Source organism: Mizuhopecten yessoensis, unplaced genomic scaffold, assembly GCF_002113885.1.
Source record: "Mizuhopecten yessoensis strain PY_sf001 unplaced genomic scaffold, ASM211388v2 scaffold10589, whole genome shotgun sequence".
Classification (NCBI taxonomy): domain Eukaryota; kingdom Metazoa; phylum Mollusca; class Bivalvia; order Pectinida; family Pectinidae; genus Mizuhopecten; species Mizuhopecten yessoensis.
Window position 1 is genome coordinate 484,959 of NW_018408622.1, and position 16,082 is coordinate 501,040.

Sequence of the window (16,082 nt, forward strand, 5' to 3'; positions counted from 1 at the left end):
GTCGCCAGGTACTTGCGGGTATGTCGGTGGTTTTTCTCCTTAACTCCACCTTTCCGCCTCCACCAAAAACTGGCATGTCCTTAAATGATCATAGCTGTCAACAGGACGTAAAACACAAACAAACCAAAAAGTATGAGATGTGAGGATATCATAATATAACTCGCTTGTGTCGTACCCAGTTGAGACAAAATGCAAGTGTTCCAAGTCATAGCTGTTCAGTGGTATGCTTCACTGTAAGCCATTGTGTAAATACTTGTTGATCAAAGAGTTTTATTTGTAAAGTATTTATTCTTCAATGATTTCAAGTTTGTAAATAAAATTTTAATGAAAGATGAATTGATTGTGATTTGTGTTTTTCTTTTTTTTAGCTTACTTTGTCCTCATTCCTAATAACCAAACAAGCTGATATCATCATGGCATGCAGCAGATGTCTGTTGGCCTGCTACATCCCACTGCATGATCAGATGCGGTCACTAAGGTGGGACCACTACAAAATCTGTTCAGGGATGGGGTTATTAATTACCTCCTAGATAATCTGTTGTAAGGTTGGCTCTTATTGCTTGCTAAAAGAACCAGATCAGGTCTTCCCAAGTGTGTTTATATTTATATAACACCTGGAAATATAAATACTCTGTCAGTACTGCTAATGGGATTTAAAGCAAATTTGGCATGGGGCACCCTGTGACGTTTTATGGCATGTATGCTTTAAAGTCCTACATCTCATTAAAGCTGCACAAGTTCTAACCTTATTGAAATTGGAAATATCACTAGGGCAAGATGATTTGAATTTGAATAAATGAAGTTGATGTGATCCCTGGCGCTTAAAAGATGAATCCCAACAGAGGAAATTTTATAGTTGTGCACTTATTTATGCAGCTAGAGAAGAGATTTACCAGTTTTGGCCCCTGGGTCCAACTCGCCTCTGTTGATAGTCTGGTGGTCATTATATACACAATAAACATGAAGAGATGAACGTGATCATGCTACAAGGATTGGCTCCTGTGTCTAGTCCAGCCCCTGATAACTCAGCATTTTGGTCATTACATAGAATTAATTTAGATCCTTGCCATATATGCAGTTGCTAGGTATGTAGAGATGACTATAATAATGTTTAAAGGAATGGCCCCAGGTTTACATGGAAATGGTTGAGATTCCCATTATATAACCATACAATTAAACCATTGCTAGGCATGAAAACATGAATAAACTTATAATACTAGGATCGTTGATTACCTTTGGAACATAGACTTTGGGTCATAACATGTAGCCTGTTGAGATCCTCCACCCCCACCCCTATAACTGAAGACATAATTGCTTGCAAGGCATGAAGAAATGTACGCAATTGTGCTACTATCATTACCCCCTGTATGGCCCCAACCCTGAGAACTTAGTCCACAAGTCAAATTCCATGTACTTTAAAACAATAGATCTCTAACATATTAGCCGGGGGGGGGGGGGGGGGGGGGGGGGGGGGGACGTGATCTTTGAGACATTGGAAAGATATCTAAGTATTGAAAAGTTTTTACTTTATTGACTATTAATCTTTCCTGGGACAAAGGAATTTAATGTTAGATACCACTTCGTGCTAAGAGGTGGCGCCAAAAATGGGGAGATATTTGCAAGAGACTATTTTGTCATATTTGCTTTAATGAACAAATTGTTTAAAATCGCATTTGACGACCCAAAGAAACTTAAGCATAAGGTCAGTGGAGGCGATCATGTTGTAGACCTATATTACACACAGTCCGTGTTGTAGACCTACATTACACACAGTCCGTGTTGTAGACCTACATTACACACTGTCCGTGTTGATAGTGAAGTTAATAAACATCAATATCTCAAACGCAAATAAGGAGTACAGGGCGACTTTGATGCTATCAAGTATGTGTGATGAACTTACTAACCCTGTATTCAGTTGATTTGATAGTCATACAATGTAATTTCTTCAAGAAGAAACAATTTGCGACATTTATTGTATATATATACATATATATACAAATATATAAGCGGGATTCGTGATTTTTTGGTTTATAGTCACGATCGTGTATGTGAAATCGCGACCTTGTTATAGAGTTTTGTAGCTATATATGGTGAGGTGACCATTATTGTCACACTGAAGATGGTCTCATTAAAATGACAAGATAAGAAGCTGACGACCAGGAGGTCGCGGTGTATTAATTTCAAGTTCAAGACAATTTAGACTTGAGGCCTTTAGATACGTAACGGTATTGAGAAATTGTAGAATCGTTCACGGCATACATTAATTTGACAAGAATCGATTTTAAAACAGAACCGAATCTTAACAAACGTCTGCTCTGTCGCAGTTGGTTGGTGGTCGTACAGGGTTTAACGTCCTATTAACAGATAAGGTCATTTAAGGACGTTTTTCCCATATGTATATTGTATGCGTGCATGTGTGTAGATCTGTTGCCGACTTTAGAGTGCTACCTCACTGAGATAACATGCCGCAGGCACCCAGCACAGCATTCCGCCCGGTCACATTATACTGATAACGGTAGAACCAATAGTTCCCATACCTACAAATGCTTAGAGTTAGGCAAGGAAAAACAGCTACCATTTTTAAGGACTTGGGTATGTTCCGGCATGGGGACAGAACCCATTGTCTTCCTCACCTGGGTGAACGTTCAACATTAAAGCCAAAAGTGAGGTATTGCCAAGCGAGGCGCTAGGAAATAAAAGGTAGTTGGAAGTAGAGAGAAATATAAAGATCCAATATATTGCTATAGGTGCAGCAGATTTATTTTGGCCGCTTTCTTGTCCCTAAGTAGCAAGCAAATCCCCAATTCTGCAGAGGATCCCCATATTATTCGCCTCTTACGGTACATCCAGTGGGTAACAGTAGGTATATTCTTTTCCCGATCTCCGATCCGCAGGGGTGCTCTGTCGCAGTATACTTCCCTCTACCGTAGTGGTACTGAATTGAGAGGGTTAGACCGTGAGTTGTAAATTTTTAAACTTTGAATGATGGATAATTAAATATTTACAGTCTACTATTAAAGGGTAGTAAAGTACAGAGGAGTGCCGTACGGTATGTGTACTAAGGAATGGTCAACACGCGGACAAATATAGCTTACTAACACAACGCTTGACCAGAGAGGCGACTATAATTCATCTGTAGACATAATTTAAATTTTTAATTTCTTAATCTTTATGAGAATATTTACAAAAGAGAAACTTTGATACGAGTTTCACGAGAACAGGTGGATAATGGCTTGTTCTGCGGTATTGTTCTGTACTTGGATTTAGACACTTTTCAAACAAATTCGCATATTTTGGCGTTAAGCGTGTATTTGTATTTCAACCATGTTTGAAAAATATCAGAATGAAGAAGCAGAGTTATACTTTCAAAATGTCTGTGTGAGTAATGGCGATACAGATGGAGTGCTTGATGTTACGGGCCGTGTTAAGGGTGGCGAAATCTTGGGAGTATTCGGGCCAAAAGGTAAAGTTTTGTGAAGAACAACTCAAATTGCAAATAACCGTTGTACATTGTATGCATTATCTTGTGTATTGTTAAATGCTCGTGAAATATATTTTGACAAATCTCCTGTATAGTGTAAATGACTTTTCCGTTGCCTTCTTCTAGCTCATCTCTCCCTCTAGTTTGAATCTCATATGTTCTAGTTACTAGACACTAACCTTCTATTTTCAGCACATGTGTAAATACTATCACAGTGTAGTACATGTTATTTAGACATTTCAACAGCAATTGTATATTTATTAAAAAGCAAAAGCGATAATTTTTTGGACAGTGTTTTCATTCTGTATTTTATATCTTGTTGCATCTATTTGCTTTCTTTAAAACTTAGAATCATCATGCCCCTAAACCATTATTTATTTGTAGTACATCAATGATCATAAATATACTCTGAACACCTTAGTTTAGGTCTAAATATAGATGTAACAAATTATCAGGTCCCTGTGCATCAGACTACTAGGTCCGACCTAACCGGTTCAACTGTTTTGGATCGCGAAAAACGAAAACTGCCCGGAATTAAATATTTTGCATAAATACTATGTTGTCAGTGAGGCCCTAGACTCTGTACGGAACACATTTGGTACATTTTGAAAATACAAGAATATCTCAGAATCTCATCAAAATAAATAAATTCTTGATATTAGAAAATTAATGTAACATTTTATATCACTAATTTGAAATCTTTATATCATTAATTTCCGAATGCAAAAAAGTCACTTCTTGATACTAAAAGTCTATATTTTTTATATCAACAAGTCATGGTATTTCTTGATATTAATAATACGATTTCTTGATAAAACAAATATTTCCACCCTTTCTAGTAGAGGCATCATGTTAAAATGTTCATTTTCCCCAGAAACCTCATATATCATCCATAGTTACCATTCCCCCAGAAACGCACTCCTCCCTCTAGAAACCACACTATACCCATATCATATCCATTCAGAAAAATCTTCTCCTTTAGAAACCCTAAACTTCATCCGTAGTTATCATTCCCTCAGAAATACACTCTCCCCTTTAGAAACCTAATTTTAACCTTATATAACACACTCAGCACTCTCCCCGCTAGAAACCCCATTTTGTCCATTTATAACCCATTCAGAAAAAATCTTCTTCTTTAAAAGCCCTAAACATCACCCATAGTTATCATTCAATCAGAAACGCACTTTTCTCTCTGTAAACCCGATTGTTACCATATACAATCCTCTCATAAACATCTTCTCCTCTAGAAACCCTAAACCTCATTCACAGTTACCATTCCCTTAGCAACGTTCATCTACATATTAAGTAATTTAATATCTCGCCTAATAACGGATCAATGGTTATCTTCAAAAATGGTAGCGTCAACGTTGGTATATGAAATATTCATGCTAAAAAGAGACAAAATCAAAAAAATGTCTTTCCCAAATTAAATATTTTTGTATTCAACTTCTAAAGAGGAGAAGTTTTTAAGACGAGGTACGTTAAGACTTCTTGTAGCCCGACTTTCTTGTTTCCCAGGCTGCGGGAGGACGGCGTTATTATCTGCACTGTCTGGTCTCTCGCCCGTGTCCCGGGGAGAGGTCCGGGTGGGCGTGACTCCTATTGAGAGAGCCAGGGGGATGGTTGCTTTCTGCCCAGCCGTAGATGTTTTCCTTCCCACTCTCACGGTAGAGGAAACGCTTAAAGTGAGTTCTTCAAGAAAAATAACGACAGAGCGCCAAATCTAGATAATATCGGAACCGTTTTCTTAGTCTCAGTGTACAAAAAACGTCTCAAAATAATCCATTCCTCTGATTTTTGTGGAACAACACCCCAAAAAATGGCAAGCCCTCCCCTGGGCCCCTATTGACTCTAAACAATTTCGCTGGAAAAAAAGAACATTTAGATAATTAAGAAAAAAGCAAAACAAAAGTTAACAAGTTTAAACTGAAGCAAAGTCAGACACAGTGAGGGACCGTTGGCATATCCTTGGCTTACACCCGTAAATATGTCAATAATAATTATAAGCCACGGCGGCCATATTCGATGACTGAAAAGAAAAATGAAACGCGTTCAGCACATTTACATGTGTTTAAATATGCCAACCAATACGCTTGTGAAGTTTCATAAATATCCTGCAACTGGTTTCTGCGGAAAACTCCGGGAAATATTTGACGGAAAGAAGAAAAACAATAATTAGAAATTCAACAAAATTTGTTTAAAAACTCCCACTTCGTTTTTCAAAATAAAACAAACAAATAACTTTTTAAGAACTCATTTTTGGAGGTGTTTAAAACATATAAATACTAGAAGCATGCGTAATCAAAGTATTCTTATTATAAAATCTAATCTTAAACGTGTATTCATCGTTGATATTCCAGTATTCTGCCATATTACATCTTAATGTTGACTTACCCTCTTCAACCAAAGTTAGACGGGTCAGTGAGGCTATCGATCTACTCCAGCTTGGCCTCTACAGAAACTGTAGTAAGTATTCATTTCAAGTTTGGTTTTTGTGTATTTAAAGTCATACGAACAGCTATAAGGTCATTTAAGGATATACCAGGTTTTGGTGGTGGAGGAAACCCGGGGTTCATGGAGAAAGAACACCGACCGGCGGCCCGTACATGGCGACTGCCCAACATAAACCTCGAACCTACGAATAAAGGGTGAACGTAGATGGTCAGAAGCCTTAGCCACTCGGTCAACACGGCCCCTTGACCTCTTTAGAAACTGTAATAAGTGTTGACCTCTACAATGACATCTACAGAAAACCTATAAAGTACTTAACTCTACCATGACCTCTACAGAAGCTTTACAAACTTCTGACCTCAAATTTAATATTATCTGTAAAGACTTTAATGAATTATTACCTCTACCATTATCTCTGCAAAAAAAAGAGGTAAATATTGACCTCTATCGTTACCTCTACAAAACCATGAGTGAATATTGACCTATTCTTTTACCCAAATAAACATAAGTAAGTATTGATTTTTTCCATAACCTCCAGGAAAAGTCCAGCAAATATTGACCTCTATCGCGACCTTAATGAAACATTACCAAATAGTGACCTCTACCGTGACCTCTATATTATAAGGCCTTATAGTAAGTGTTTACCTCAACTTTGACCTTTACAGAGACATTAGTAAGTATTGACCTCAATTCTGACCTCTACAATTGCCTGAGTAAGTATTGAACTTTGACCTCGACAGAAAAAATCACAATCGCTGACCTTACGTCACATATTCGTTAGTAGATATATTTTTTTCTGGTTCTCTATATTTACTGATAGTCAGAAAACAACCAGGTTCTTTCACAATATCAACATGTGTTGTCTAATATATCGTTCTAGTTACAGGAATGGGAATCGGCATTTTCGCTTATTCTGGCGTTCCGCGTGGAATATTATTGTTTGTGTTTCGTTGTCAGAAATCGTGTGAATTTGAGAGAGGTACACAACAGGTAAACCGTTTACTGCCGTACTTCTCCCCACATCAGGAAGATGAAAACCACTTCAAGTAGCTTCTTATCAATAACATCTACCCGCGCAGAAAATAATTACCGTAAAAGTAAGCTATATGGAGTCATAACACATGTCCATTAAATAGACGCATTGTATTTAAACTAAAGGCACACGTACTGGTCAATAGTCACATACATCGGCTGTGCCTAGGACTGCATTGTAGTAGGAATGTGTTTGTCATTACAGCCATGTGTAGCCCGTTCGCGTTTTTCAACAATATTTTTAATTGAATAAAAAATATTCATTGATTCACCCTGTTCGTAAGATGATCTAAAAAAACGAAAGACGAGAATTAAATCTTTATTCTTTTGTCTTTTCCCCAAACCAATTAAACGAACACGCCAATCTTTGCGACAAAAAATGTTATGAAATGTTCTCGTTGGAATTATTTGTGTTTTTCTCTCTTCAGTGGTGCAATTTCTTGACCGAGCTATTAAAAAGCGCCTGGCCATCGCCTGTTCAATGCTGACCAGTCCTGTTGTTCTTCTTTTAGATGTAAGTTACCTCTTCCTGGGGACATGAGCTGTAAAAATTAGCAAGCGCGTAGAGAGACAGAGAGTCCGTAAACGAGAAGTGCCGACAGTTCCTAAATGCAACACACATGCATGTTTATATCAACCACGCCTCTTCCAGGGGATGTTTTCATTATTTAAAACACTATATCAGTAAATATGATAAACTGTGGGGCAGATTATTATTCTACCCGATCTATATACGCCATCTGCTATTGGAAGCTAATTCATCTGTCTAGCCAAATTAACATTATTTTGTATGCTTGTCATAGATACGTTCCGTAGAATCTCACTTTATTTCGTATATATCCCACAGGACCTGATAATTTGTAATAGCTATTTTTGACATACAATAAGGTGTTCGGAGTAGTTTACACGCTTAGAGGTCTAGATTAAGTTTAGGTTAAATTGCCACCCCCAATGTTAGTATATTTTGAACACTTTTGTTTAGGTTCGAATAAAGATGTAAGAAATTCTCATGTCCCTTTAATACATTCCATAGTTTATACAATTAAGATCGTGAGGAAAACATGCCAAAGTGTCAGGAATCGGATTGTCCAAAAATCCTTTTTGTTACTGTGTCGACCAAAATGTCGCTTAGAGAACCCGAAAATGCCTCTTAGAGTACACAGTCCAAAATATTCCGTCGTAAGAAACCTTTGTGGATTGGGCTATCCATGCAGCTCCTCAAATACATCCAATTCGGTACATTGCATCATGTCGTCATTCTCTCTGAACATGTAGTAATGTTTCAAAAGAGAGAGGTTGAGTAACCATGCGAATACGGCTACGTGTACACATGTATGAGAAATCTAAACAAAATATGCGCATAACGTCATCAAATTTTGCACAGGAGCTTTACACGTCGCATCAATTTGTTGGGCGCAATTTACGGGTAACGTCTTTGTTGGTGGTCATATTAAACTCTTGTTTTTGTTTCGTATGACGCTATGAATCAGACGGCAATAAGGTATTGATAGACAACCCGTTTTGCAGTCAAATATGTATTTTAAAATGTTTCATTTGCCTTGTATCAATCCAAATTATGATTTCCTTAGCTTTTATTTCTTTAGGTTGGTAAGTATAGATTACACAAAGGTCCATACATCACAACCAGTAAAATATTGATGTGTGGCGTTTCGGCGACTAGTATGACATGTACTGTGTCACCTTCATGTTAGAGATGATGACGGTACGAAGAGTACTAGTCACTGAAACGTCACACTTAAACACTTTCTTAGTCGTGCTGTATGGACATGTATTCATTCATTTCAAAATGTTTTTGGAGAAAATGGTTTTGATAACTGTCGCAAATTATTCATAATGAAATCAAACATAAAAGTATATATCAACTAACACTTTACTATATAACGAACGCGTGCTCTCCTGTAAGTAAGAGTTTCCTGTGACGCCAGGGATGATATTATTGCCATTGTTTCCTCCATAGGATCCTCTTTTCGGATTGGCTTTCGAGGAAACTCTAGACCTGCTCAAGTTGTTACGCCTGTATGTGGAGAAGACTGCACGAACTCTAGTGATTGCGACTAGTACTTGTCCAGGTGTCGTGTATCAAGCTTGTTCTCAGTATCTCTTCCTCTACAGGTCAAAGGTGAGACATATAATGTATATCTTATCGTGAGTTAATTCGACAATCAATTGGCTGCTATCACAACAGAACAACTTATCTTATTATGACGGGTTTTCAGAGTCTTGCGAAAAATAAATGAAAGTAGTATGTTAGGTTTTGTATTTAATCGTTACACTGACTACGCAAACAGAGACTTGACAATTTGTTACATATAATATTTGGACCTAAACTTAGGTGTTCAGAGTGATTTTACACGTTTGAGGGGTTTAGATCAACTTTCGGTAAAAATAGTGCTCACTTTTGGCACAGCACTGTATACAAGCTCATCGGGGGTTGTAGTTTTAACGAAAATGATCTTAATCCCTAAAACGTGTAAAATTACTCTGAACACCTTAATTTAGGTCCAAATATCGATGTATCAAATTCTCAGGTCCCTGTGACTACGCATAGCAGTACTATTTAAAATATATCTACATATTTGTGTCTTTTCAGATGGCTTACAGCGGTACACCACATGAACTCGTCCAGTTCATGAAAGACATTGATCTGGGTTGTCTTCATGCCTATAACCCCGCCGAATACTTTTGTAAGTTGTTAAGGCACGTTTTTATTGTATCAAACAGACAGAATATGTTCTATTTTGTTTTGCATTGCATCGACTTTTACTGACTGTTTGGATCGGTTTCTTACAGTGGAGCGGCTATGTGAGGAAAACCTTGACGACAGCAAACCAGTTCAGGAGAAAATTATAACTGCGTTCCGGGAACGGATGTACGTCCTTTATAATTTTAGATAGCTCAAATTAACCCATCCGCCTGCCAACCCCAACGATGTTACAACGATGTCAAAAACAATAAAATTGGAAAATAAACAGAAAAGAAAAAACACGAAAACTAAAATTCACACGCAATTTCCCATAACAACTGGGTATAATAATTTTGTTGCCACTAATTCTGGTATTTGTAAATTCCGGAAAACGAAAGCGCCAATATTCTCGAGAGGATATAAGTGTCATTTGTTTGTCCGCGTTTCTGTCTGTTTTCTGTATGCTTGTCATATAAAAAAATCACTTTTTTACGTTAATTATGAAAATTAAAGGGTTATTGTTATCAATAACATGTCAAAGATGTATGTCGTTTGAAGGCCAGAAATAAATTTCTTTTAATACAAGCCAAAATTTCGATTGACAAAACACTAGGTATCGGTACGATTGGTAATGTAAGCTGATGCAAATCGACCTTTGTTCTAAGATCAGCATAGGTCTATACTTTCTTAATAAATTCATAGCTTTTTTTATTTAGACAAACGAAAGAATACTCTACGAACTGTACTGGAAGTGACGTCAGACACGATGACATTGTAGACGACTCGTTAAGACGACACAATGGTTTAAACAAGGACATTGTCTCACACTCTACACCGGGGCTAGGTAGGTCTCTATGTGCATAACTTTACCATACACAGAAGGAACTAGGAACAAAGTAGGAATCAGTACCGATGACACAATATGCAAGGGTTTGACCTGTGTAACAACATTCCTCTTCCTCTTTACGCTACCCTTTTCCCCAGTGATGTAAAGAAATCATTATTTAATGTTTCGATCCCTTATATGAGGGTGCCAACCACTTATAACATATCGTTGGAAAAACTAGCTTGCTAGTAGGGCAGTAATTTCCCGTCTCATTCTTAGGATGTCACTATTTCATCTAGGAAAGATTTTATCCAAAGACTCGGCCTGGGGATTCCCCTGCATGCATACCAGCGGACCTTTGTTGATGGCCACACCGATGTTGAATTTGGTGGCAGCGGTGGGATCATGGAGTACGGTGTAAGGTCACTTTCTGGGTTTTTTCACATCCAACCACCGACCACGCTCGAAGTTGCTGAGCTATAAATTGAGTCCCAGGGTATATAATTATATCGCATTCATGGAAAAGCTAACTTGCGAGGAAGGTAGCATTTTATCTCCATATTTCCTTGATGCTACACTGCTACACCGCCCCGGGTTCTGCACGGGATTAAGGCAGTGTTTCGTACGATAAGTGCAGTTCACTGTACTCCTTGGATTCGTACGCCACCTCCGGCAAAACAAGTTTGTAGTTGTTTTCTCCGAATATCACTATAGATTTCCTTACTCACTTCTCAATAGATGAACCTGCGAGTAGGTGGTTACCCTTCAGTGGGTAACACTCTGGAAGTGATTTATTTGGTCAATCTTTTAATTATGACGTCACGTCACAATGCTTAGAGACGTCATCTTTCCATATGATGTAAAGATTAATGACAATTGACCCCCATCGGAAACAGAAAATGAATTTTCAAAGGAAAACATGTTTCTTTTTAAATAAATTATGAACTTTATGAGAAAAAAGTTCCCGAAACATATAATTACTGGTTATCATATACTTATTTAACTCTAGTTAATTTTTAAGTTTTAAAAGACACCCGGTAAATCTGGAGGTCTAGGACGCGCAGCGATTAAGAATTTTGGCAGCTTTTTACAATATTTCTAAAGAACTACTGGAGATATAACCGAAAATGGGATATGATAGCATGGATGCATTAGATTGCTTTGATTCTGAAGCTTCGAGAGTAATCCTGATGCTTGTGACAGATTACTGAGTATTCCAGATCGCAAGAGATCATCATATGAAAACTGCGGTTACTACCTTGGGAAAAGTAAGGAGGACACTATTGCGACTGAAGTTTCAATCTATTAGGCACTTTATGCATGTATTTATATGTGTAAAAAAATGATAATATGTACATCATATGTATGTTGACTGATATCTCGAATATTTGTCGAGATGAGTTATTAATTTTCTTCTGTTACAGATGAAGCTCATGTTTTAATAGACTACAAATCAGTTAAGTCGGCAGTTAACAATTTATCAATAAGGAAGTTCAGTCAAACGTGGAGCGCGCCATATTGGCACGAATTCCTTGTATTATTAGCCCGGAACTTCCACAATGCACGGCGGAGAATGTTATTTCCGGTGGGCGTGGTTCAGAATCTCTATATCCTTCTCATATGTGTTCTGGTATGGTGGCAGCCGGAAAGAAACGAAGACACGGTCAAGGACAGGCTTGGACTGGTCAGTGTGGTGTCACGAAATAATGTTTAAAATTTAGAAAAATCCAACTTTTTATGTCTTTATTTAAAAAAACAAACGAAAATTAGGATTCATATTGTTTCTAACTCAATGGAAAAATCCTTTCTGTTACGTGCGATGTTGTTGATCATCTGCAATCTGTGCGATTATTAACCAAGCTAATGAAGAAAGTTGTGACATTGAAACACATACTTTTTGAGTTACATATAAAGACCATTAAGGTATAGTAAAAATACATTTATGTTGAAATTTGCTTTCGATTAACTGTTAAATCTCATTTGCTTAAACTTCTCATTTCAGTTTTTCTTTACCGTGGTGCAGTGGGCATTCTTCGCCTTATTAGACGCAATATTGACATGTACGTACATTGACATGCTGTATGGAGCAGCACGGCTTGGTTTATAGTACATATATATTATATATATAAATTCGACAATTGAAGATCACAAACGGGGTTAGAGTTATTTCCCTTTGATAATCGAGTTTCATCAATCAGAACATTTTGATTTGTATATTTAGGTACATTGTATATGTGATTTCCATTGCAGTCCCCAAAGAGATGAAGGTTTTAAACAGAGAACGGACGTTCGGACGGTACCGTCTGTCCGCCTATTGTCTGTCTAAGACCCTGAGTGAGCTCCCATTGGCCGTCCTACAGCCGTGTGTATACCTATGTGTTATATACTGGGTGGCCAATCTCAACGGAGTACACGCATTCTTGTCGTCGCTAGGGATTCTCGTGCTGAATGTCCTGGCCGCGCAGGTACGTCATCAAGTCGATCAGATTAGTCTACGTCGTATGGGGATTAGACGTCATTAAACATATAAATAAATACACTCCATTCCATTACCTCTTAAAATGATCGGCGCTCTTTAGAAATAGGGGCTATTGAATAATTAGAAATTCGTTCATGAAGTTACAGCTAATATCTGAATAGACTCAAACCATTATAACGAAAGGATAGTTTGATTCTCAAACATTTTGCTCTGCGTCAAAGTCAAAGCCATTACGTGACCTTTGATTTTCGTTTCTTATATAGCTGCCAACCGAATTCGTTGAAAACCAAACCTTAAAGTTTGTTTTCGTAAATTCAACACAAGTCTACACAAAGAGCTGTTTGTACCGTTGCCTCTTTCGTTTTCTTCCTGTATATTAACTTATAATTATGTTCTGACATTACCTCCAACCACAGAGTATTGGACTGTTCGTCGGGGTGGCCCTGGAGCCTCCTTGGACCGTCAGTGTGGTATCCCTGGGACTTCTCTCTATGATGCTTTGGGGTAAGTCTGTGGTGTCTCCCTAACTTACTGTGGGATAACCTTTCATCAGTATGCTATCTCTGGAACACTAAACCGTATGATACTGCAGTGCAAGTCTTCCGTACGTCGGCGCTAATTGTACCTTCATTAGGACATCGTTGAAGATTGAAATATACGCATCAATATATAATGATAAATATACAAGGACTCCATTGTTATATTTCTTCTGATTGTTTGCCTCGATTAGTTGAGTGAAAATATACAAGGAGCTCACTATTTTTATATTTCATATAAGTGTTTGACTCCATTAGTTAAGTCAGTGGTGCGTTTGTATTAATAACAAACTGACCCATACGATATAGTCTTTCATTTGTAATGTTGTGTCACTGATTATCCTCCAGGTGGCGCCTTCAACACCCCACCGCCCTGGCTCCGGTGGGGGAAGTTTGCTTCCTTTTTTTTCTACGGTCTCAATGCATTTATCTACATAGAGTTTACGGACGCTCCACCAATAAAGTAAGTATACTTAGACATGCTATTCTACTGCAATAATTGAAAAATCCATTGTCTTATATTTTAATGTTCAAGATAGTGATTTAAGCTTAGATATATTGCGTTTTATAATAACCCCAGACGACTTCCACTTAATACTGATCGCCCGGGATACAGACAGTTCGCTTTCGAAATGTTCAAATATTCGCAATATTTCGGTGATCCCATACTATTTTTTACCATTTTTTGTGAGACGTGTGAGGGTTTTCAGTTGACTCTTGGCAGTAAGAAATATCAGAAGTCAACAAGCATCTCCCCTTTTTGAAGAGTCAAAAGACTTGTCAAATAGACTTGTCCTTTCAAATCCAAGAGTCAAAGCTAAAAAGGAGTCAACAGATACCCTCAAATATCTGTTGAAAGCCCTGCCTATGTGGTTCGCACAAATACGTTTACGTTCTTGCTGTTTATAACTTTGTTTCCCCATTAAGGATCCCTGTTCCACTTAACTGTGTTTTTCCCCTACTTTCAGTAACCTCCCCTTAACTTCTGTTTGAATATAACTGTAGCACAGCTGGGCAAGGCCACTTTGTTGTCCAGGAAGCTCAATTGGTTACAGCGATAGTATAACAATCTGTGGTCCAATGTTTGAATACCGGTCTAGCCCCACTGATTGTTTTCACACTCAAAAAACACTGTTGTTGATTATATTTTGCTTAATCTGTCTTTATTATGTCTCATTAAAAGTACCGCATTGTATTGGGTTCTTTTCAGAATTAATTTATCAAAGCTATAGACATGTCAGAAAAACACAGTTTCCAACACTTCGTTACAGTGTTGGCAGTTGTACGGGGATCCTTAAACCGTCTATCTCTGTATACATAATTTCCACTTAACATGCTACACAAGCGCCTACGTCTATATACAGGTGTGTGCCGACCAGTCCCTACCACACGGCTCCTATATGTAATCTTCCTCTCAACGGAACCAACACAACAATTCCAGAGTTTCCGTCCAATATACTTCTGGAGCCACTCGGGGTCGATTGGCCACTGTGGTCCTATATCGTCGTTTTGGCGGGAATCATGGTAGTCACGCGGCTGCTGTGGTACATTCTCCTTCGCAGGAAGAAACTGGATTGGTAGAATGTGACGTCACGTGTACATGCGACCGTTCCCGGCAAGAAAATATAGTTCGTGGAAATAAACACAAAATCAGACCCTTCCTCGTTGTTTAAAAGGTCAGGAATTGCTAATGCATAGTTTGCCATTTTCTGGCAGACGACACACTTTCGTGACGTCAACAATGCACTTAATATAGTGACGTCGGTCAAAACGACGTCATTTAGTCACGACGTCACGAATATGTTCTTCATATCACTACACCAACGGAAATTATGTGAGAATAACGATCTGATATCAATCAATTTTGGTTGGTTAGGTTATATAGTGGCAATGCAGAGCAATTGGAAATATTCATCATTGACTATGATTTTATTCGTGGGAATCACCGATTTCAGGGAAGCTGATATTTTGAAGTCGTTTACAAAGGTCTGCGTAACACCCGAAGCCCGGATCTCTGGTTATGTGATCAATGAGTGCTTCCCTGCTCCTGGTAAAGATGTCTAGTTCCTATTAATAAAAAACCCTGAATATCTGTGAACATATTTCAAACATTATATTATGGTTAAAGTTTTTCGGTTGACTAATCGATGAATATTCAATATTTACGCATGTCATACCTTGTATAACTCATCTCGATGACTAGTTACACCCGTAACAAACGTGATATAAATACATCCAACATGATGGGAACTTCGATTCCAATTTTCTGCTTCGTCGAATACGTAAGAGTTGACCAGTTCCTGTAAACTCTGCAAGACTTACCTTCTAACGTAACGCCTCGATGCAAAATGGTTCCGACATGTTAGATCGTAGTTATTTTCAATCCTGTGAATTCATTGACTTGACAATCGGAATTCTTGATTATTCGAAATAATGGCAAATAGCTGTACCACGCTTTGAGTTGAATATGCAGTTATCTTCGTCATAATATATTCAAGATATATTATGTGTGGGCCCGTATTCATGACAATTTTCTCATGCTCAAGCATGGAATCTGTGCTCAAACCAACTTT

At 37.9% G+C, this 16,082-nt stretch overlaps 1 protein-coding gene across 1 annotated transcript; it reads left to right on the forward strand.

Annotated features, from left to right (window-relative positions):
* Window positions 1-3,324: 3,324 nt before the first annotated feature.
* LOC110461202 (ABC transporter G family member 14-like) lies at window positions 3,325-16,082 on the forward strand. The gene is made up of 12 exons (XM_021514572.1): window positions 3,325-3,463; window positions 7,393-7,478; window positions 8,943-9,104; window positions 9,576-9,669; window positions 9,776-9,854; window positions 10,385-10,512; window positions 11,919-12,178; window positions 12,497-12,554; window positions 12,745-12,959; window positions 13,390-13,477; window positions 13,858-13,972; window positions 14,874-16,082. Exons 1-12 carry the CDS (start codon window positions 3,325-3,327, stop codon window positions 15,088-15,090), a joined length of 1,641 nt encoding a protein of 546 aa, XP_021370247.1. The 3' UTR covers window positions 15,091-16,082.